At 50.0% G+C, this 21235-nt stretch overlaps 5 protein-coding genes across 5 annotated transcripts; 4 read left to right on the top strand and 1 right to left on the bottom strand.

Annotated features, from left to right (window-relative positions):
• Window positions 1-523: 523 nt before the first annotated feature.
• On the top strand, window positions 524-2448 carry RhiXN_06493 (pre-mRNA-splicing factor SLU7; the record flags this gene model as incomplete). Its single annotated transcript, XM_043326309.1, has 6 exons — window positions 524-536; window positions 588-710; window positions 761-1446; window positions 1514-1848; window positions 1898-2325; window positions 2381-2448. The coding sequence occupies 6 exons, from the start codon at window positions 524-526 to the stop codon at window positions 2446-2448; spliced, it is 1653 nt and encodes a 550-aa protein (XP_043181741.1).
• Window positions 2449-2716: 268 nt separating this feature from the next.
• Window positions 2717-4790, top strand: RhiXN_06492 (pre-mRNA-splicing factor SLU7; the record flags this gene model as incomplete). Its single annotated transcript, XM_043326308.1, has 6 exons — window positions 2717-3046; window positions 3125-3277; window positions 3598-3771; window positions 3835-4006; window positions 4173-4413; window positions 4538-4790. 6 exons carry the CDS (start codon window positions 2717-2719, stop codon window positions 4788-4790), a joined length of 1323 nt encoding a protein of 440 aa, XP_043181740.1.
• A 2646-nt stretch (window positions 4791-7436) lies between these two features.
• Window positions 7437-9818, top strand: RhiXN_06491 (GATA type zinc finger; the record flags this gene model as incomplete). Its single annotated transcript, XM_043326307.1, has 5 exons — window positions 7437-7649; window positions 7739-8493; window positions 8552-8624; window positions 8758-9123; window positions 9492-9818. 5 exons carry the CDS (start codon window positions 7437-7439, stop codon window positions 9816-9818), a joined length of 1734 nt encoding a protein of 577 aa, XP_043181739.1.
• A 683-nt stretch (window positions 9819-10501) lies between these two features.
• RhiXN_06490 (chromodomain-helicase-DNA-binding protein 1) lies at window positions 10502-15975 on the bottom strand (the record flags this gene model as incomplete). The annotated part of the gene is made up of 18 exons (XM_043326306.1): window positions 10502-10730; window positions 10787-10944; window positions 11001-11058; window positions 11115-11123; window positions 11185-11876; window positions 11950-12268; window positions 12343-12453; window positions 12500-12614; window positions 12689-12845; window positions 12895-13286; window positions 13342-13405; window positions 13783-13985; window positions 14035-14182; window positions 14233-14533; window positions 14590-14854; window positions 14903-15280; window positions 15326-15598; window positions 15645-15975. 18 exons carry the CDS (start codon window positions 15973-15975, stop codon window positions 10502-10504), a joined length of 4203 nt encoding a protein of 1400 aa, XP_043181738.1.
• Window positions 15976-18981: 3006 nt separating this feature from the next.
• On the top strand, window positions 18982-20644 carry RhiXN_06489 (pectate lyase; the record flags this gene model as incomplete). Its single annotated transcript, XM_043326305.1, has 10 exons — window positions 18982-19133; window positions 19189-19341; window positions 19402-19491; window positions 19542-19571; window positions 19624-19697; window positions 19751-19919; window positions 19978-20053; window positions 20086-20188; window positions 20250-20374; window positions 20441-20644. 10 exons carry the CDS (start codon window positions 18982-18984, stop codon window positions 20642-20644), a joined length of 1176 nt encoding a protein of 391 aa, XP_043181737.1.
• Window positions 20645-21235: the final 591 nt, after the last annotated feature.

The raw sequence follows: 21235 nt of genomic DNA, 5'->3' as shown, positions 1-21235 counted from the left end.
ATCAATCTAGAAACTAGTACAGTTATTGGAATTAGGCCACTGCGGAAAGACGGTAGCTCTGAGACGAAAGGCTAATAGAGTACTTGGATGAATATAGCCTAGCAAATGGATTCCCCTGCGAGAGCCACGATGCTTGAGTGTGTCAAATACGAAGGATTCACCTGGGAAGAATCATTTGTATTCACATACATACCCTCCACCACGGCTGTTTCCATAGTTCAATAGCACTAGTAGCCTATACAATATCTATATCAAGGGTGAATCTGATAGAATCAAAATGATCTCACAACAAATCGTCTCAATGGAGAATACTCTTTCCAGAGGGCTGCGCAATGAATGGACATGCCGTGGGTCTGGGACAAACACGCCTCAAACTCAAGCTTCTCGTTAATTAGGTGGCTACACGATGGAAATTAAGGTGGCTTGATGAGGAAAGCTTCTGCAGGCACGTGATACACTGCCACTCTCTGTTCTACCACCATCTTGTTTAGCTAGCTGGATTATCGGAACCTTGGCCATCACAATGGCATCTTCAAGTAGGATATTTTAATTGATTGGATATGAGTCGTCTGATATGACCTTACTAGATGCAAGCAAGCTCTCCCGGGAGGAGTTCCGCCGCCAAAAAGACTTGGATGCCGCACGAAAGGCTGGTACCGCGCCAGCTGAATTGGATGAGCAAGGTCGCCCTATCAACCCACACATTCCTCGTAAGTGAATACATTTCCGCCCTATGTTTTTGGTGTTCATATCTGTCTAGAATACATTTCCAAGGCACCGTGGTATCTCGATACTGGTGCACCTTCTCTTGCCCATCAACGTCGGCCAGACTATGATGCATCCGCGTCCAAACTCAACGACTGGTATGATAGAGGAGCCAAGGCGGGTCCTGCTGCGACCAAGTACCGAAAAGGCGCATGCGAAAACTGTGGCGCGATGACACATAAGCGGCAGGACTGCCTCGAAAGACCACGCAAGAAGGGTGCCAAGTACACTAATCAGGACATTGCGCCCGACGAGGTTATTCAGGATATCCAGGCCGGGTATGACGCCAAGCGAGACAGATGGAACGGATACGATCCGGCCGAACACAGCAAGATATACGATGAGTATGCAGCGATAGAGGCGGCACGACAGAAGCTTCGGGAGGAACAGATTGATAGTCAGACCGATGCTGCTGTGCGCAAGGTTGCCAAGGCCGGTGGAGGAGGGAACGATGAGTTTGGCTCGAGCGACGAAGAAGATGCAGATGAAGATAAATACGCCGACTCTGCCGACGCCGTAGGTCAGAAGCTCGACGCAAAGACTCGTATCACTGTCCGCAACCTGCGTATCCGTGAAGACACTGCCAAGTACCTCATCAATCTTGATCCATCCAGTGCCTACTATGACCCCAAGACACGCTCTATGCGTGACAATCCAAACAAGAATGTTAACCCTGAAGATGTAAGTTGTCTAAGGACGCCTTACATTTTGTGCAAGCAATCTCTTCGATGCTAATGGTGTTAACTAGTCACAATTCGCTGGTGATAACTTCTTGCGAAACTCGGGTGAAGCTGTGGACGTCCAAAAGCTCCAATTGTTCGCATGGCAATCCGCTGCTCGTGGCAACGACGTTCATTTGAATGCTAATCCGACCCAGGGCGAGATACTCCATCACCAATACAAGGAGAAAAAAGACCACCTCAAGAACACCAGCAAGGTCGGCATTCTGGCCAAGTACGGAGGAGAAGAGTACCTTGAAAAAGCACCAAAAGAATTGCTAAATGGGCAGACCGAAGATTATGTTGAGTATTCTCGAACTGGACAAGTTATCAAAGGCAGGGAGCGTGCCAAGGCCAAGTCAAAGTATGACGAAGATGGCAAGTACTTTTGATCTTCACCACGCCTCTCCCAGCTTGACCAAACTCAATTCAGTCTATGTCAATAACCACATCTCCGTTTGGGGATCTTGGTATCAGGTCTCAACTAGCAAATGGGGCTATGCATGCTGTCATTCGACTCTCCATGGCTCATACTGCGCGGGTGAAGCTGGGATTGAAGCATCCGAAGCTGCCAAAGCGCAAAATCTACTCAACCCTAGATCGTTACTTGAAACCCACCTCGAGGCGAGTGGCAAAGGCAAAGAAAGGGCCAATGTCGCCGAAGACCCTTCATTGTCCAAAAAGCGACTTGGCGAAAAAGACGTTGCCCTGGATAAAGAGAAGCTACAGCGAGCAATTGCTGAAGAGAAGAAACGGAAGAAGGGAGAGCTGGACGATGATGGCGGCGACAAGAGGAGAAAGTTTAGCAGTGGCTATCAAGATGTAACTGAAGAAGAACTGGGTGGGTTATCTTGGTTGTACCGACGAGTTGCGCATTTATTAATTCTTACTGGCAGAGGCCTATCGTATGCAACGGTCGAATTACGATGACCCAATGGCGAACTACAAGGACACTACCATATAGCACTGTTGTAACCATACGCTTATTCCTTTTCTTGCTGTCCATGTGTAACTTTGTATATTATATCCGGCCACAATCGCTGAGCTATTTGGATGATACACTTGCTTGATAGACAAGAATGACATCGGGTCACGAGTTCGAATTTGTAAATCGAACAAGAACATTGTTTTTGTTTACCACACGCGCCGACCTCGAGGCGACTCTTACTTGGCACACTTTGGCTCATGGACTCTGGTCTGCATATCAACTAGGTCTAACTCCGCGTGCTCGTATGTCTTCCATGTTTCGAAAAAAGGCGTCAAGCAGAAAGAGTGTTGACGCGTACAGTGAATCTGATCACTCTGAAAGCGATGTCTCCAACGCTCCAACGCCGACTAGCCGTGTTGAGTCGTCAAAACCTATCTCTCCCACTTCTGAAACACCCACTTCAAAACGCGAGCCAATGTCGAGCGAAGCATGGACAGTCATAATTTTACTCATAATCGGCATAATTGGACGACTGTGCTACGCCAAGTTTGGTGGAATCGAGCTTTATTTGGGCTCAATTATAACTGAAGACGAAAGCTTATGGGGAACTGTACTGCGGGATCTAAATGCGCAAGTAAATTGGTTTGCTTTATTATGAGTTATCTCTGTCAATGTCAACTTACGAGGAAACCTACGTTTTGGTGCTTGTCAGGAAGGAACTGTTGGCGCCGTAGTTATTGGGCTTTGGGAGGGTGTTCTGTTACATCAGATAATGAGGATTAGCGCACGCGCAGCAGCTGGTGTATTCGCTGGGTTGGCGGGTCGACTTGTGCTGGATTTAGCCTCGGGGTCTGCCGGCCAGGCCGTACGTTTTACTGCGAGTCTTCTAGGCATCTGTGAGTAAACATGACGTGGTTACTGTTGTATTGCTCGTATTGACCTGTCCTTGGGACCAAGCCCTGGGTATGCTATTTTCAGAGGTTATCCGAGGCGTATTCGACGAGAAGGATCACTGGGAAAATCGTACCGTGACACATATTCACAAGAGCTCGCACCGACTCCGGAAGTCGAGTGGACGAAGACGACGAACGACCTCGACCAGCGAAATAATTGACGACCCCGACCTACGACGACCCCCATTCGGTTGCTGCAACTTCAATCGCTGCCACCGCCCTCACGTCACAGCCGGCCGAGAGACGTACGCACCGTCGAGCACTATCAGAGCGAGACTCTCAGCACGCAGAAACGATCGGCCTTGGTACCATACCTTCAGTGTTTTCTGGAGACCTCGAGGCCGAAATTGCCGAGCTCAGACGACAGGCCAGTACTGCGGCCGGTCAACAGCACAAGTATCAAGAAGTGAGTGCCTCACTGGACTGATCCAAGTTGTTTCGATTGTTTATTGTTTCCCGCATGACACAGGAGCAGAAATATGAATACGCTCGAGGAAACAAAGCGCGTGCCTTGCAACTTGAATGTGAGTTCCCGTCTAAAGCGTCGATCCGTGGACTTGAGCTTCGAATAGGGGAGGTCAAACGATATGAAGCTTTGGCGGAGAGTCTAACCCGGCAAGTCGGTGACAAAATTGTGGAAGGTGTGTTGAGCTATTCCGTTCTCATTCCCGATCTTTCAGCCATGTGTTTGTGCATCGTTATTGCCATATGCGCGCGGTTGTGATAGGGGACCACGGAGGATTGCTCTATTGAACCTACTGGAATTAACAGGGACACAGCCAAACTAATTTCAACTTTTCCTAATAGCACATCGTCGGGCCGTTGAGAAAGAACTTGCGACACCGTTGCCGGTCCCGCGTTCTTTCAACTCTGGACAACGACACGGTGGAGCTACACAACGTAGTGGAGGATATTACTCGGAAAGCGATACTCGGCGAAAAATAAACCCCGTCCGCGTGACTGTCTCGGCTGGTGGAGAAACCTATGAAGTAACAGCTGAGGATGAGGAAGTAGAAATCGGTCCTAATTTGCGAGTTCGCACCAGACAGTGAGTATTAGGCAATCTCGGTGTGGGGCGGCTACACTTTCTACATTTCAACGCTGAGATAGCGCCACCATCCTTCCTCTTTTGGTCATGAACCTTTGAGCTTATGCCGCATTTTTTGTTCCAGTGTCTACCAGCCACCAATAACTCAGCCACAAGAGCCTGCGTCAATCTCTACACAATTTACACCGCCCATTCGGCCCGCCCCTGCACGGGCAGCTTCGGTCACGCCCACGCCCTCGCCTGCTAGACCTCCACGATCTGTCCCTCGTTCGAAAGCGAATACTTTTACCCGGCCCGCTGGCGATATTGATGAGGATGTGCGCGCAGCTCCTGTTGGTTCGCGTGCCAAAGGCCGGAGCAAACGGGAGAGTGATTAAAACGAACACTAACGATCAAATGAACGCATGCATGCACACACGGATCTGGGTCCCGGATCCCATAATATCTCGGACAATTACACCCGTCTATACGCTTGAATGACACGTGTGATAGATTCAATTGCTTTCTGTCCTAATGCTCGGTACACGCTTTGGTTTCCACGACACCCTGTTGTATATTTTTCTGCATATAGTTTCAATCAGGTCTATTCTGTTGTTTTTGTTACTGTGTTACACAACTAGTATCAATCAAGTTCTAGCCATAACCCACCTGCCCCTTGACCAAACGGGGCTTGATCTTCAATGCACCTCCCAAATGATTACAGGGGGCGCTCATCAAAACTCCCCTGGTAAGTCCAGAACCGTGAAGCTCAACGCAGATTGACGAAATTTGTCGCGAGTGAAGTTAGCTACCTTCTACTATCAAGCGTGAAATACCTGTGCAAGGAAATGGATGACATCGCCAAATTGGTTTGTCTGCGGTTTTCGATGTTGAGCAAGTCATCGAACCCACACGGCATTGAAGTTCGCCGATATATGCACTATTCCTTAGGGATAATTTAGCTTCATGTCGGCGATCGCCACACCACCTGGACTAGTCTGTGGGACGGTGTAATCTATCAGATGTTTGGCACAGTCTAAGCAATATGGCTGGAGCGACCCACGAAAACACAACTCTGAGCGTATGGTTTGCTCCGAACCTCCGTGACGTCGGATAGTCAGTAAGGACGTCGGTCATAAAGAGATCTTCACCAAAGTGCACCCCGTTTAACAAGTCAATTGCGAGGTTTGTGCGATGAAAATTCGTTGGCATGCATTGATAATCATCGGGAGTAAGTATAGCACCGATGTACGGGAACTTCATAAATGGATATTTAGCCGCAGTCTACAAGCATATAGCTTGACGTGAACGTCTAAATCAATCTAAAGAGGAAAGCTACCGTCAAACTAAGCGGACGGAAAGGTGCTTTGAGGGTATATTAAACCAGTGCCGAGTTAATCAAGGAAGAAGCGGTCAGCAAAAGGGCGGGGGGAGAGAGCAAATCAACCCATAACAACCCATAAGGATAACTTATTGACGGACATATCAGCCCAAGTAATACCTTCAAAAGCAATCAACTGTTGGCATAAGGCCACACGTATCGCGCAATAGTCCGGCACCGGAGGGCCCAGCTGACAGCAGAGGATTAGGGGGAGGTCAGATTAAACGAGCGCCGCCCGGCCTAGACACCCTTTATTTTGTAGTGCCATTGTGGGCGCGGGGACATTCTCTTATTCACCGCGAGTAACTGGTCAATTTCAACCACGAAAGGCCAACAGTCTTAGAAGAGAGCACCACAATGGAATAGCATTGGTATTACGAAACAGATTTCAATCACCCCAAACTCATAACCAGCAAGGTCTTTTGAACCACTGTAATGACCGATACGAGGGCGGATGCGAACGTGAGTGGGGTATGCATAGAGCGGCGCTTATCACAATCAGATTTAGATCATCATGATTTAGTGGGGTCAATGGCCAGGATCAATATGACATTGTTTCACTGACAGGCGATTGCTACAATTTTCAAACGCTGAAAGCCGGCCTACAGTTATATTAGCCGAACTCCCGAGTGGATAGGGATGTAAGCTTGGGTAACCATGTACGTGAGTTCACGTTTGGAACCGCGGTAATTTACTGCGATTAAGTTTTCTATTCCCCACAAGTATCCCAAAGCAATTCTCTACCAGCTGCACCGCTCTTAATCAATCAATCACAGGTACTAAATCTCGGACCCGGTGGCGGGAGTACTTTAACCTGTCAGAGACGAAAGCGGAAGTTCTAAGCCAAACTCGTGATCCGAGGATTTGCACATTACGATTTAGGACTATCAAACTTCGTAATCATGATACCGATCGATCCCCAGGCAAAAGTGTAATTGTGGTTAAGATTGATCATAAAGAATAACTCGAGCGGGGCCACATATTACTATCTCGGCTTCTGGTAGTTTTTTTTAAAAATAAGTCCATGGGATCCAGGATTCCAGCGGTCTCGTAAGTTGGTCCCAACACCGGTTTTCTACGGAACCCTCAAACTTTCAGGACATTTACTGCCTGAATTGAGTTTGATTTTAGGTATCACATCGTCGGTTGGGTATTTCGGACATAATTGCCCTAGCATCCGGGCGGCCCTGTCTAATAATTGCACAGTCACCAGCTTCGTAAGACTCTAAAGTCAATACATTGTGGCCGGAAAGCAACAGAACACGATCATTCTCATGCGGAAATAAAGCTAAGATCGGAAGTGCCACTCAGGGGGAGAGATGGCAATCCAGTCAATGTTCCGGTCTCTGAAAGGCTTGCGATTCTGCGGAAATATTCAAAGGTTCGGTACCAATATCATAAACCACAACTTTTGGTTATCCACGGAGGGCTTCGGCCCAATTCCCTGTCCTGTTCTCTGATACAGTCTGAAGTCTGATCTTTGATTCGTCCCTGTGTGCCGTCTCTGATGGGATACGTGATGCACAACTAGCTCCTGTGCATTAAACAATCGACAGGCCACTCGATCTACGTTTGGTCGGTGATCACATTACATACCACTCGGTATAATATCCCCTTGGCTCCAACTTGGCTCCCCTGATTGCATCCCCGCTAGCACTAGCCAATGTCTTGCTTGTCCCCGCCCCAACAGCCGGACACCCGTTCGTCGCCAAATGCGACTCCCTCACGCCGGCCCTCACCAACCACTCTCGCCGCTGCTAACGCTGAGCAGGCGACCACCTTTGTTCCAAGGGAGGGCTCATTCAGCGATGGCGTATTGATCATTCTATCGTGCGAAGCGGAAAATATATTCATTATGTCTAACTTGTCTTATGAGGTGTGTCGTCTTTGGTTTCTATGGTCGAATGCTGTGCATTGAGTATGTTATTCACGCCCGATTTTTTCTTTCTTTCTTCCTATTGCTAGCACGTGCTTGAATCCGCGCTCACCAACTTCACTGCCCTCAAGAGTTCTCGAGCGGAGCGCAGCCAAATTCGACTAGCGGTCCAGACAAAGATTGGGAGTGTCGATACCTTGGTGCTCGTCACGTCCGATACGTGGCCTGCCGTAGCCAGTCGGGCCCGGGTCGTTACAGTATTGTTTCAACAATCCCCCTCCTCGCCTTCTCACCGCGGCCCGGGCCCCCATCCAAGGTTACCACCGCCCCCGGTACCATATCGACAGTCTTCTCCGCAGCGAGACTTGGAGCCTACGAACCGGCGTACAGACTCACCGTCACCCCACCATTCGACCTGGAACCCCCCCTACCCTCCTACTGCATATACCACCTCGTGTGCCTCATCTGCGAGTCCGGGAAAGGCGTCATCGTCACGATTACAGCACCACTCCAGGCAGTTGTCACAGAGCAGCACTAATGAATCTCCCAGAGTTCAACACCCGTACGCTCAAGTACACTACATTCCCGCTCCCAATGCAGTCTCTCCAACGACCGATGTTTCTTTCCTTGGAGTTCGTCACGCAGTCGACACTGACTCGCGAAGAGACCGGCCGGACTCGTATCAAACAGAGCATTCCAAACGTCGCTGGGACCAGTTAGATGATGGGCTACGGAGGAGCGAGCTTATGCGATGGGTCCTGGTCCACTTTCATCTCATGGGAATGGTAATCGGCAACAATTCTCACAAACTCAACACCCCGAAGATAATCGTAAACATAAGAGGGTGCGTTGGTCACTTTGCGCTGTTTTATGAGCGGTGTGTTCACAGATTATCAGGCTAGGGCATGGAATCCTCCAGACCACCAGTATATGTGCAGGCGATGCCATCGAACCGACTCCCCAGCATGGCGCAAGGTGAGCAGCTTCATTTCAATCAACTCCCACACCCCTAGCACATTCATCGGTCCTTTTCAATGCGCATACACTATCCTATCCTTATCACAATAATTCTTCGTCTACTCTGTGGCTAATGCTATCGTGGTGCTAGGGACCTGACGGACCCAAGACTCTCTGCAATGCGTGTGGGCTTTCATACGCCAAAGATACTGCGAGAAGGGAAGCGGCGGCCTCGAGTTCAATCTCGTCAGCCAATACACAGGCTCCATTACCTGCGCAGTTAGCTTCCGAAAGGCCAGCGCAGTATACGTACAACTCGGATTCTACCAACAGCAATAACTCAAGATCTGGGCGTGGGGCTGGAGTGAAAACTTTAGACGGGAGCAATGCGACCCTATCGACGGCCGAGGGCGGGTTTCCAGGACCAACTGCAGCTCCTGACGCTCCTCCGTCATCCGCACAACCCCTTCGGAAATGCACCATGTGCGAGAGGACGGATTCACCGCAGTGGAGAAAGGTGCGTTGAATTGCGATTTACGTGTTATTCAAGACTTTTTTCCCTGTCTTCTGCGCGGACGATCACGGGCAGCGAGCGTTGGTTTGGTGGTGCCGTCTGAGCCGCTCCCGACCTGGTCCCGTCTGTCTCTGGGTTCCACTGTGGGAACATATAATGGAGCAAACTCACCAGATGTCCTTAGCTCTTGTCATTTCTCACTTGTCGATCGAGCACGTTGTGGCTGATTAGCACACCGACCTTCACTCGGTACCATGATGCTCATTTTAATTTATCCTTCTTGAGCATCGTCGCCATGCCCTCATCAATCTCTTACTCTTTATTGATCCAGACCAGCGGCTCAATTTACTGATCACTCAGTTTGAATACAGGGACCTAGGGGACCCAACACGCTCTGCAATTCCTGCGGTCTGCAGTGGGCGCGCACCCAACGGAAGTCCGAAGGGGTCTATTCGCGCGCGGCTAGCTCACGGTCTGCATCTCCACCAGCCGCATTGAGAACTACATATCAACCTGCTGCACCCCCTGAGACTACTGGAACAGGTGCCTCATTAGCCGAGAGCCCTACTGGGCGATTACCAGCGAGGTCCCAGCTCCCATCTCAGAACGACCGTGACGACGAACGAGTGCGATCCCCATCAGTAGCTAGCCGTCGTTCCGATTCGCTCGATAATGTTGAAAATCGCCGTTCATCGTGATAGATTGCTCGTTGGGAGCGCATATACATAACATACACGCGAGTGCGAATACGCGGATCTTCGAACCGCAGCGGCCATAAGCCATAGCCCCATTGATGATTTCGTGATTTCTGTTCCTTACTCACACGTGGCATATGCTTCTTTTGTATCCATGACCACGTCCTGCTTTCCCCGTTTATGTTGCCTTTACCAGTCTGTTTTTCTTGGTTTCTTAGGATTGTAAGCATCCTGCGCGACTAGTGCCCCATCATATATTTTTTTATATCCACCATGTCATCCTTGCTGTTTGTCTCTCTCATGATATCGATACGAAGTAGACTCCGATAAACACGATTGTATCTTATATGTAAAGTTTGTAGTCTAATCACAGAACCCATCTGATTGGTGATTCGCCTGATATCTATCGCGGGTCACATAGGTCACTGTGTCCTCAACTTGGGGTCCGTCACGTCTATAGTTTAAGTTATCAAGCTCATCACACAGAGTGTGGGGTAGATCAATCAGAAATTGTATGGTTGCTGGTAATTACAGAAGCTGGGCTAGTAATGCAGTTGGTCGCCGAAGTTGATAACAAAGCTCAAAAGATAAAGAATATAGTACGCGGAAACACCAAAAAAAATTGAAATGATCAGAAGCGGTAGCGAAAAAGGGAGGCGAAAAAACAATCAAATTGATCAGCTTGATCAGTAATGACGTGAGCTATTTCCATTCGCACGACTGGTGGAGGCCGCTCGAGCCGGAGGTGTCGAAAAGTGGTTATTGCTTCCGTTAGATTTGCCCCCGGACTTGCTGCCGTTGGCTGAAGGGGCTGCCTTGGGCGAGGGGGCAGGTGCCGCTGCGCCGGTAATCTTTTGGTGAATAGCCTGCAGCTTACGCGCCTTGACGTCGCGGGGCCAGAAGTATGTGACAAAGCTACAGGAATAACTGATCAGCGGGGATACACCGGGCCGCTATTGGGGCTGGCTTACATCCACAAGTGCTTTCTCCACTTCTCTGCGTTTTCACCTCGTGCCGCATGTTCGGCAACAACAGTCTCGATACGGGATCCAATTGCCGCGAGTGAATCTTTCAAATGCGTAACCTTTTCTTCGCGGGAAAGGCTATCGGTAGTTCCTTTGAGCAGTTTCTATTTCAAGGGTAAGTTTACCAGGGTCGGGCCGCTTGGTGCATGGTGCAACTTACGAGCTGCTTCTTGACCGGCCGTAGTTCTTCCTTGGTTTGTGCCTCATCCATCGAGGGGCTAGGAACAGAAATATGAATGGGTATAAATTTGAATACCAAGAAGGTACCACATACCATTCGTCACTGTCAGAATCGGTAAACTCGGGTGTCGCGTGGCGTTTCTTGCGGGGAGGCTCGTTGTCACCGCCGATGTCGTGGTGCGAGGGTATTGGGCTCATGCGCCGCTTGGCGGGAGCGCCCAAACTTGGCGCTGGCGACATGGAATGCGAAGTCACTGGCCGAGGATCTTTGCGCTTTGAAAGACTCGATTGGTACGACTTGATCTTTCATCGTGTTCGCGTAGGATCCCAAGCAAGTAATCGCCTCGGCGTACAAGGTGGATGGCGTTGGGGATGGGCTTGCTTGCGCCAGTCTCTTCGCCCTTTTTGCCTTCTTCCAAGAAGAACTTCCCACTAAGACCAAGCTGGGGTCGTCTTGAATTTTCTCCCAGTTGCCGAACCCATGCTTCCACGCGCCAATGAGAAGAGCAGCGTCGTGCTCAGGACCCCACTTTCCAGACCAGTTGAGAGTCGGTCGAATATTCTCTACAGGGAGCACCCATGCATAGTGGTCTTCCGCGCGAGAAATGTACTCGTCCAAGATGCGCAAGTCGTGGAAACGCGAAACGACGGTTTCGGCATTGATATTGGCTACGGATCTAAACGTCACGAGCACGGCCTTGCTCTTGGACGCGGCCCCAACTGGTTGTCCTTGTGACGCCTTGATCCGGGTTTGTTCGCGGTGCTCTGCGAGTGCACGCTCGCACAAATCCAGAATTTCATCACAAATGTTGATGACCACTCCAGGATTCTTATCCTCCAAACGAGCCTCCTTGACCTAGATCGCAAAATTCAATACACTATACCCAAAAAGACGCCGGGTCAGGAGACGAGCAAAACATGCCACTCACAATCTCAGCAAACCGTAGTCGAATGTCACCCCAACGCTGTAAACTCCGCACTAGCACGCGCAGATCTCGTTCCTTGAGTTCCATGGAGCGTTGCGCGGCTGTTTTGCGCGGTAGACCCGCATTGGCCTTGGCCTTTTTCTGACCGCCCGCGGTTGTCGGAGTCTCAACAACATCCATTCCCTCGTACGCACCGGGCTGGACTTGGGCAGCCGCACGTTTCTTGCCTTGGGCAGCTTGTACGAGTGCCTCGGCTTCGACTTGCTCGGCTTCCTCTTGTTCGAATCGCTCGCGTTCTTCGAGGGGGATGATGTCGTCCCAGCTAAGCATGTCGGTCGACACGTCGGTGATGGCAGCCATGTTGGCCAAAAAGGCCTCGCCTCCCAGGGAAGAAACGGCAGCCTCGCCGCCTCCGAAACAGTCTCGTGGGCCTCGGCATGATTAAGGATATCATCAAGATCCATTTCATCGAGCTGCTTGTTCAACTGGGACTCGTCGGCCTTGAACCTGTGCCACAGTTAGAGCGGATCAAGCTGAATCCCAAGCCACTTACATATTTTGTGCACCGAATTTAAGAATGGCACTCAGTTCCTCTTTGCTAAAATCGGCTTTGGCAGCGGACGGTTTGGGACCGAGATGCGATTGAGTTGTATCGAGTTGGTTGATAACTAAAAACATACGTAAAAACACGTCAGGAATAAAAAAAAAACGGATACAACAGACAAAAGCAAATAAAACGCACTGGCATACTCGAGCACCATCTTTCTCTTTGCACGTTCCAAAACGTCCTCTTCGACCGTGCCCTTGCTCACGAACCGATACACGCTTACGTGGGACTTTTGTCCGATACGGTGTGCACGCGCCATGGCCTGTAGGTCGTTTTGCGGGTTCCAGTCGCTCTGCCGACGGGGGTGAGAGGCCGTGTCACACGATTTCGTCACGACTTACATCAAAGATAATAACCGTGTCGGCTGTTTCGAGGTTAATCCCCAAACCACCTGCACGCGTACTCAACAGGAACGCAAAATCGGGGGAGTTGGGTGCGTTGAAATGTTCGATACTGCGTTTGCGCACGTCGGACGCGACGGTCCCGTCCAGTCGCTGGTGGAGATACCCACGCAGATTCATATAGTCCGAGAGGATATCCAAGAGCCGAACCATTTGCGAGAAGATCAGCACTCGGTGGCCATCTTGTTTTAGTCGACTGAGGAGCTTGTCGAGCAGGACCATCTTGCCGCTGTTCATCACCAAACCCTTGAGCTGCTCTTCCGGGGAGTCCTTGGTGACCTCGGCACCATCGAATAAGAACGGGTGATTTGCGGCTTTTTTGCACTCCATGGCTATGTCCGGTTTCGGTGAGCAAACCAAGAGGGCCAGATGCAGCAAAGCGCTCACCAATGTTAAGCAGGCTGACCCGTGCATTTTCACCTGTCGCCGTCTTGTTCAGCGCAGCAAAGTTCTACAAAGAAAGACGAGTCAGCGCTCTCTCTCTTTCTTTCTCTCACGCTCATCATCGTCATCGATCAGACAGAACCGTGGCGTGCCGCAACCCACGCCCCAAATCGGACGGTCACGGCTCAGGTTCCAGCAAACCGTGCACGTTGTCCACCGCGGAGCGCCCTGGGTTTCCACAGTGATGGGGGAGTCGATTGCACGAATGACAGTTTATGCCGCAACGCTCCCCGCTCTGGGGGGGGGGGGGGAGCTCACACACCACATGTCTGGGCACACATCATCCGCAGCTCTCACGAGCGCCGAGTTGGCCTTTGGTGACACCCCCATGCACACACACGCACACTAGCACGGCCATTTCAACCGCTCCGATCGGATGCTCACCTTGGTCAAGATATTCTTGTAGTAGTGGGTTTGCATGGCGCTCATCTCGACTCTTAGTATTCGCTCGCTCTTGGTCGGCAGGCTCTTGATGACATCTTTCTTGAGGCGGCGAAGCATCATGTGCTCGAGCTTATCGTGCAAGTCCTTGATCTTGCCCTCGTTGTTTGCGTCCGTAAGTTCAAACTCGTTTCCAGCGAGCGGGACTAGACATGGGTCAGCCGGACCGAGGAAGAGAGAGAGTGAGGCGCGTACACTTTTCGGGCATCAAGAAATGCATGAGGGCAAGCAGTTCTTTGACATTGTTCTGGAGTGGTGTACCAGTGATCAACACTTTAAACGCACTCGAAAAGGACATGAGCGCCTCGTATAATTGACTGTCGCTATTTTTCAAACGATGGGCCTGGCAAATCGTTAGTCGGGCAAGTGAGGCTAAATTTGGAGTTCTCTCACCTCGTCAACCATCAATGCCTGCCACTTGATTGTTCCAAGTTCGCTCTTGTCCTTGAGAATGTACTCGTATGTGGTAAGCAGCACGTTCATCTTGAGCTTTTTCGGCGGGCCGAATTCAAAGTCACGAATTACACGACGAGCTACGCCTGAACCAACGTAGCAGATTACGTTGAGGTCCGGAGCCCATGTCTTGAACTGCATCTGCCAAGCGGGAAGAGTCGAGAGGGGGACGACGACCAAAAAGGGGCCATACTGCTGCTGGCTGTGGACAAGATAAGACAGGAATGAAACGGATTGTACACTATACATATTCGTTAGAATCAATTCAGAACAGGAGGGGGTCGCAGCCAGACCCACGTTTTTCCAAGACCCATTTCGTCGGCTAGAATTCCATTAATGCCGTTGCTCCAAATGTATGCGAGCCAGTTGAGGCCGGTAAGTTGGAAATCCTTGAGTTCGCCGCCGAGTTTCTTGATATATTCGGGATCCTCGCGGAGTACGACGGGCTTTGGGCGGCGATCTTTGGGGTAGGGTTGAGAGCGATAGGGGAAAAGACCCGAGGCCTCGCGCTCTTCGTATGCTTTGATCTCGGGCGAGGCAATACGAACGACATCGGCTTGCACTGTACAAAGATGAGAATGATATCGAAAAGCGTGAGACCATTACTTACACTCCCAGGTGCAATGCTCATAAGTGAGACCACCTTTCCATTTGACAAAGTAGTCGGTTGTTTCGCCCTCGTCAGTCATGCGTAGACGGGACGTGACAATACGCTCGACTGTGCGACACTGTTCAAGATTATCCTTGACGCGTTCCTTTTCGAGTTGGTAGGCTTCGACTTCCTCGGGAGAGAGCTCTCCAGCAGCGCGACGGGCCTGGAAGGCATTGTCACGAGCCCAGACATTCCTGATGTAGTTGTCAACGCGCTTGAGGCCCTTGTAGCGCTTGAGAAACTCATAGGCCTCTTCGGTGTTGTGGAGGTGGGAGAAGCCTTTCCACTTGATATGGAAGCGCATGTTGGCTGTTGGCCTATCCTCGGGATCGTCCTCTGTTGCACGTTAGACTGGAGCCATAAACATGAACTTAAACTTACTGTATTCTTCGTCGCGCGAATGACCGAGCACCATTTCAATCTCGTCTTCATTATCGTATTGCTCAGCCTGAGCTGAGGTATTGTCTTGATCATCGGCATCGGAGTCTTCCATCCATTCGGGGCGATCTTCGTCTCGGTAGTTGGGACGGTTGGCGGCAGCAGCACGGCGGGATGTGGGAGTCGACCTTGGTTTCTTTGGTTTCTTTTTTGTGTTTGTTGCATAATCCGAGTCGGACATGGGGGACTGGGGGTAGGATGTGCTGGGTGATGTGGCTGGAACGGTGATGAGCGCGTGTTTCAACATCGGCGCTTGACTTACTCTTTGACTTGGCCTTTTTGCGCTTTGGCTTGGTCGCGGGCTGCTTGCGACGGGGTTTGGGATCGTAGCCAGGATCGTCGACGGCGTCTTCGTCGCTTGACTCGCGTTCTTCTGCACGTTGCTCCTCGTAGTTGTCTTCTTCCAGCTCTCCCTCGGCATCGGCGTCCATGTCTTCGCCATCGCCCTCGGCATCGCCCTCGCCTTCCGCATCGATGTCCATGTCGAGGTCATCGGACTGGTGCGCATGGTGCGTTACTTCGAGCTCGGAGGACAGCGGCGAGTCGGCCCGGTCGCTGCTGCCATTGGGCGCCACAAGAGCACCGATATTCATGGTCTGAGTTTTTGTTGTGATGGACTGAATGATTGCGGAAGTGGTGGTGGTGGAGGGGGGAAGGACGGAGGGAACGATGGAGGCGGGGGACTCGGCAGCCTGCGTGGCAGTGGGTTTATTGGTCTCCCAGCCGGGGAAAACGCTCGCTCAAACAAGCGCCACTCCGTTCAGATGCGCCGGGAACGCTGCCCTGACTTGCACTTACATCCGCCAACGGGGTCACGCACCGCTTTACATGCCAACCCGCAATCACACACACACCTGCTTTCAGTACCCCTCCCCACCCCCGCCTATTGTTTCTCTCTCTATCACTCGCCCCCAATCCTATCATCTACCCTGCGCATATACCTCGCACTATCCACTCCATGCGCAGCACGCGGTCATGCCCCGCTTCCCGGACCCTGTCACACCCACGATCTCCACAGAAGCCGGGCTCGCAGCGAAAAAACGTGCCGTGGTCATCATTGGCGCTTACCTTGCGTCAGCCCCCCATTTCCCAACAGCCTCAACGCACATCGGCCCTATGACCACACCCCGACACGTGGGAATTCCGTCACCCTTTCGACACTCGTTCCACCCTTGCGTTCGCAACAAATTTCCTAGAGTCCATCACACGTTCCTAGCCGAGTGTTGTGGTCGTGAGCGCAATTCGCTCCCCTAGATTTGTGGATATCATTGGTGCGTTTGTCTCGTCACAGCTTGGTCTTTTCAGTCCCCCTCGGTTCGTCCCTGATCACTTTACTTTAATGTATATATAAGCTATATACATTTAACTTTGACGAAGTATGATTTCATCAGAACCTGTGTAGTGTTGGTGTATACCTAAATTAGGCATTATCCCCCACATGTACATTACCTTTATCAATGCAACCCTTTACACAAGAATGACAACCAAGCCCACTGCTCGATACCGGCCTCGATGATAATGGTCATGGCAGCGGTTCCAGCGGCACATGCACAGCTCCAATTTTGATGTCATCCCCCCTAGACGTCACCGATGCAACCCAAGCCTCTCAGTTCGGTGGCCCAGGCAACTTCTTCGGCGTGCAACACTTCTCTGCGACAGAATGTGGTCACGTTCCGTCGCCCCGGTAGGGGGGGGGCACAAGTCACGCTCGTCCGTCACCGATCCTTGGGCATCGTCAAGCCCCGGCACGGTCCGTGTTCTTAGCGCTTAGCACCGATCGCGAAATTCCACCAGGTAGGAATTGTTTCTAAAACATTTCAACCTCTGTGGGTCTTTTGTTGTGAGGTTTTGCTTCGGATAGCCCGAGGCGAAGCTACCTCAAGTCTGGACGCTCTGAATATAATATTATACAAATACATTCATCGCTCATACGAGCGTATGACACTCGAATCCAAGGAAACCGTACAGGAACCACGATGGATTCATCTTCCGGTCCTGTAGTGCCTCAAAACTTTCAACAAAGGTTGAGAGCGAATGTCCGACTACAGCTAATTAATTGATATATTGGTGTACACTGATACCCCAATGGTTTGAAACAGTTGGTAAAACAAGAGTTAACACACTGCAAAGTACAGGCCTGAGGACTTTACGGCTCCGCGTAACAGGAATAAGTTTAGGCAAGGAGTTGTGTACGATAACTGTGTTACATATATATAAGCAATACACTGGCGCTTCTATACCTCCAAGCATCGCTTGTCCTTTGAATACTTTGAGAGCAATAGTATGTGATGCCAGGGTGGTCTAAGAGCAGCGAAGACCTGATGTTATCAAGACTAGGATATCAAGCGACTAATGTGTTGATCATAAGGTTCAAGGATGGCAAATCTCAGCAAATCATCTATTCTTACAAAATCGCGAGGTCGGTCTAAGACGTTGCGCGCCTGCCGCAAGAGTTTTGCCTACTTTCGCCTGGTATCTAGCCATTTCCGATCGAATTAGTTTCCAAGTCCATCATTCTGGCTGTCAACGTCGGCGACCGAATCGAACTGGTGCTGCAATTACTAGGAACAAGCTTCACCGAGTGTGATCACACTGAGACCGTGGGGCGATACGAGCATATGCCCTCGGCAACCGTGTATGCACTAACAATTCAACCACTGTGGACTTTCGAGTCTCCCTCTATCTGTATCTGTGATTCCGGCACCTAGGCGGTCCGGCATGAATAGCCCTGAAACCGAAGCCGAAGCCGGGCCGTGTGACTTCGGTCCGGTGTGCATATACTCGAGGTTCTCACAGAGTGAGTTGGCACCCCGCACAAATCTGGAATTTGTGTCTTTTGTCATGATAGTCGCGCAATACGATGCAATAGTTCCTCGTGGGTGAATCTCAAAAGTACAGAGATTTCGCATGACGCCCAGATTTTACCAGGCATCCGCACCCAGGAACGCAAAACATGCAGCTTGTAGCATGCATGGATGAGCTTAGGACACGGATTCACGAGAGCACTGGTCGGACTCTGCCAGCACTCCGCATATAATGCACGATTTTTTTATGTCTAGAAAATCCGCACTTTGGGTGTTCGTCGTGCCTGCATGCATACAATGCAAATATCGACATGTGAGAACCTCCGCGCGCGTTATAGCCCGGAGTTTTTCCACAGGCACCCACACACTCAGGTGTTCAAGTCTAAACCTAAGAGTCTTCGTCACACTCCATAAAGCAATGATATACTATATTTATCACTTGATTCCCTTAGTAAACATCAAGGTCATCGGACCCACGTGAGACCCACGTTTAACCTTGCCTTCTTATCTTCTGCACATCTCTTTAAACTGGTTGCCAGCAATAAGCTGTCCAGACTTGGCGCGCTCGGGGAATTGAGATCAAAGCAACAGCTGACTATAATTTCAGCTCGAAAGTCTCGCATATACCGCTTCTTATTCCTCACTAATATTCTTTCATGCTTTCCAACGGACCGTGCGTGACGATTAACCGGGCCGCCGTTAGGTAGAAATACGAGTGAAATCTAAGAGAAAGTAAGAAAACCAGCTCTGCTTTGGTCGTCTTTCGTTTTAATCGCCAATTTACTCGGTTTTGCCATGGGAAACTCCGGATCCGTCATCGCGCCTCGTTCTGTTCCTGCGCTCATCGAGAAGCGGGCAACCGCCATTTATGTCTCGCCGTCTGGCAGCGACTCTAATGCCGGAACTTTGGATGCACCCCTCAAGTCTATCCAGACCGCTATTAACAAGTTCGTTCTTGATTATTACCTTTGACTTTTATATTTGAGCTTATTCTGTCTTCAGAGCTGTAGCAGGAGATACCATCTACCTCCGAGGTGGAACCTACTCATTGACCACTAACCTTCAAATCACGAAGAACGGTACTGCAAGTGCCAAGTACACGCTCACCAACTACCAATCAGAAAAGGTCACTATTGACGGAGAGGGCCTGCCTTAGTACGTCTGAATCATACACTGAAAACCGAGGTGTGCTTATAATTAACCACGTGCTACTAGCACCCCTGCCGAGCTTGGAGGCAGTATCCCCAACAAGGATCGTGGAATTCTTCACATTGAGGGCTCTTACTGGCGGTTCATTGGCCTCGAGTGCGTATTCTATGTTCAGCTGAGCGCTATACTCACATCTTCTGAAATAGATTGATCAACGGTCCATACGGTGTATTCTCGTAAGTCGTGCACAAATAAACCTTCGTTCCATTCATACTGATGTATTATTAGGCGTGACGCTTCTAATAATTACTACGAGCGCATCAGCGCACACGACAACTACGAGACTGGCTTGCAAATTCAAGGTATGTTCCACACATTCGCCTGTTACTATTGCATAACTTTTCTCTATCTTCAGGCGCCGCAAGCAACAACATCGTTGTCAACGTCGACAGTTACAACAACCGTGATCCACGTAAGAATGGCGAAAGCGCAGACGGAATCGGTATCAAGGAAGGCTCCGGGACTGGAAACGTGATTCGCGGCTCGCGGTTCTGGAACAACGTTGATGATGGCCTCGACTTTTGGTGCGTTGCCTACCCCCCATTGAATGAATGTGTTACAATTGACTACGGTATTGAACAGGGAGTTCTTGTCGCCTGTTACAGTTGAAAACTGCTACTCTTGGGGTAATGGGTTCAACCGGCAAGTCATTGCTCCTGTATTCAAACGTAATTCGGGGCTGAACATTAGAACAGATGGGGATTCAGTCCCTTTGAGGGTGATGGCAACGGCTACAAACTCGGCGGTGGTGCAAAGGACACACCCGTCGCACACGTGGTCAAAAACAGCATTGGTGAGCAGGGCAACTCCGCGCGCTATTCAATTCCAAGACATTGATGATACATAATGTACAGCTTGGAATAACGCCGCCGGTGGATTCGTAGATAACACCCAACCAGGAAAGATGCAGATTTCGAGGAACACGGCCTGGAACAACATTGGTGGTTCGGGCTTTGACTTTGCTGATTCATCGGCTGCAGTTACAGGCAATGCAAGTGCAACCATAAAACCTATTTCTGCAAGTTTGCTGACTATGTGTTCACAGATTGGTCTTTATAATAAGAATAACTATCTCTCTGGCTCTGGAAGCGCCAGCGGCAACTCGTGGCAATCCGGCACCTGGAGCAACTCTTCCTTCAAGAGCGTCGACTCCAGTATTCTTACTGGACCTCGCAACTTAACCGGAGGTATCATTCCTTCAAACTTCCTGCTCCCCACATCGGGCGCAGCGATTGGCGCAAGTTACTAAATACACTTATATTGATTTACTTGATCGCGATAATAGATAAACCTTATCTCCTTCGTTTGACTCGACAAAAGGAAAAGCTCATCAAGCTGGGCGTTGCTTGGAACATGCGTTTGTGTGGACATGAGGATTAAGACAACAGGCTTGTCGAGGGCTAATATCGGGTCCGCCCTATCCTGATCTAAATTTGAGTTAGTGGTTGAAAGAGCATGTCATCGATCATCAGAACCGTCTATGTGGTTCCTATGATACCTATCCATTGAACCGATGCGATAGTGTTCAGGAAGAACAGTACCACAGGGATATTGATTGCCAAGAGAAGGAAGTTTAGCGCACCTGTACACTTGGTGAATTGAGACGCGAAGGAGATGACGAGGATGGCCGCTTTCTGGATAAATATTACGGCCTTATAATTATAGCACTATGTTGTTCTACCCATACACAATTAAGTTTTTAATGTACTATAAAAATAGTTTAAGTTGGGGTCCGAGGTGTACATATTCAATAATATAATACATTTGATTGCCCCTCAATTTCTTCTTACACACAAACAACCTACCACTGATTATACATACAGTTGTTTTTCTTTCATCA

The sequence above is a fragment of the Rhizoctonia solani genome, chromosome 7, assembly GCF_016906535.1.
Source record: "Rhizoctonia solani chromosome 7, complete sequence".
NCBI classification, from domain to species: Eukaryota; Fungi; Basidiomycota; class Agaricomycetes; order Cantharellales; family Ceratobasidiaceae; genus Rhizoctonia; species Rhizoctonia solani.
The sequence above is the reverse complement of the archived record's forward strand: the minus strand, read 5'-3'. Positions and strand labels throughout refer to the sequence as shown.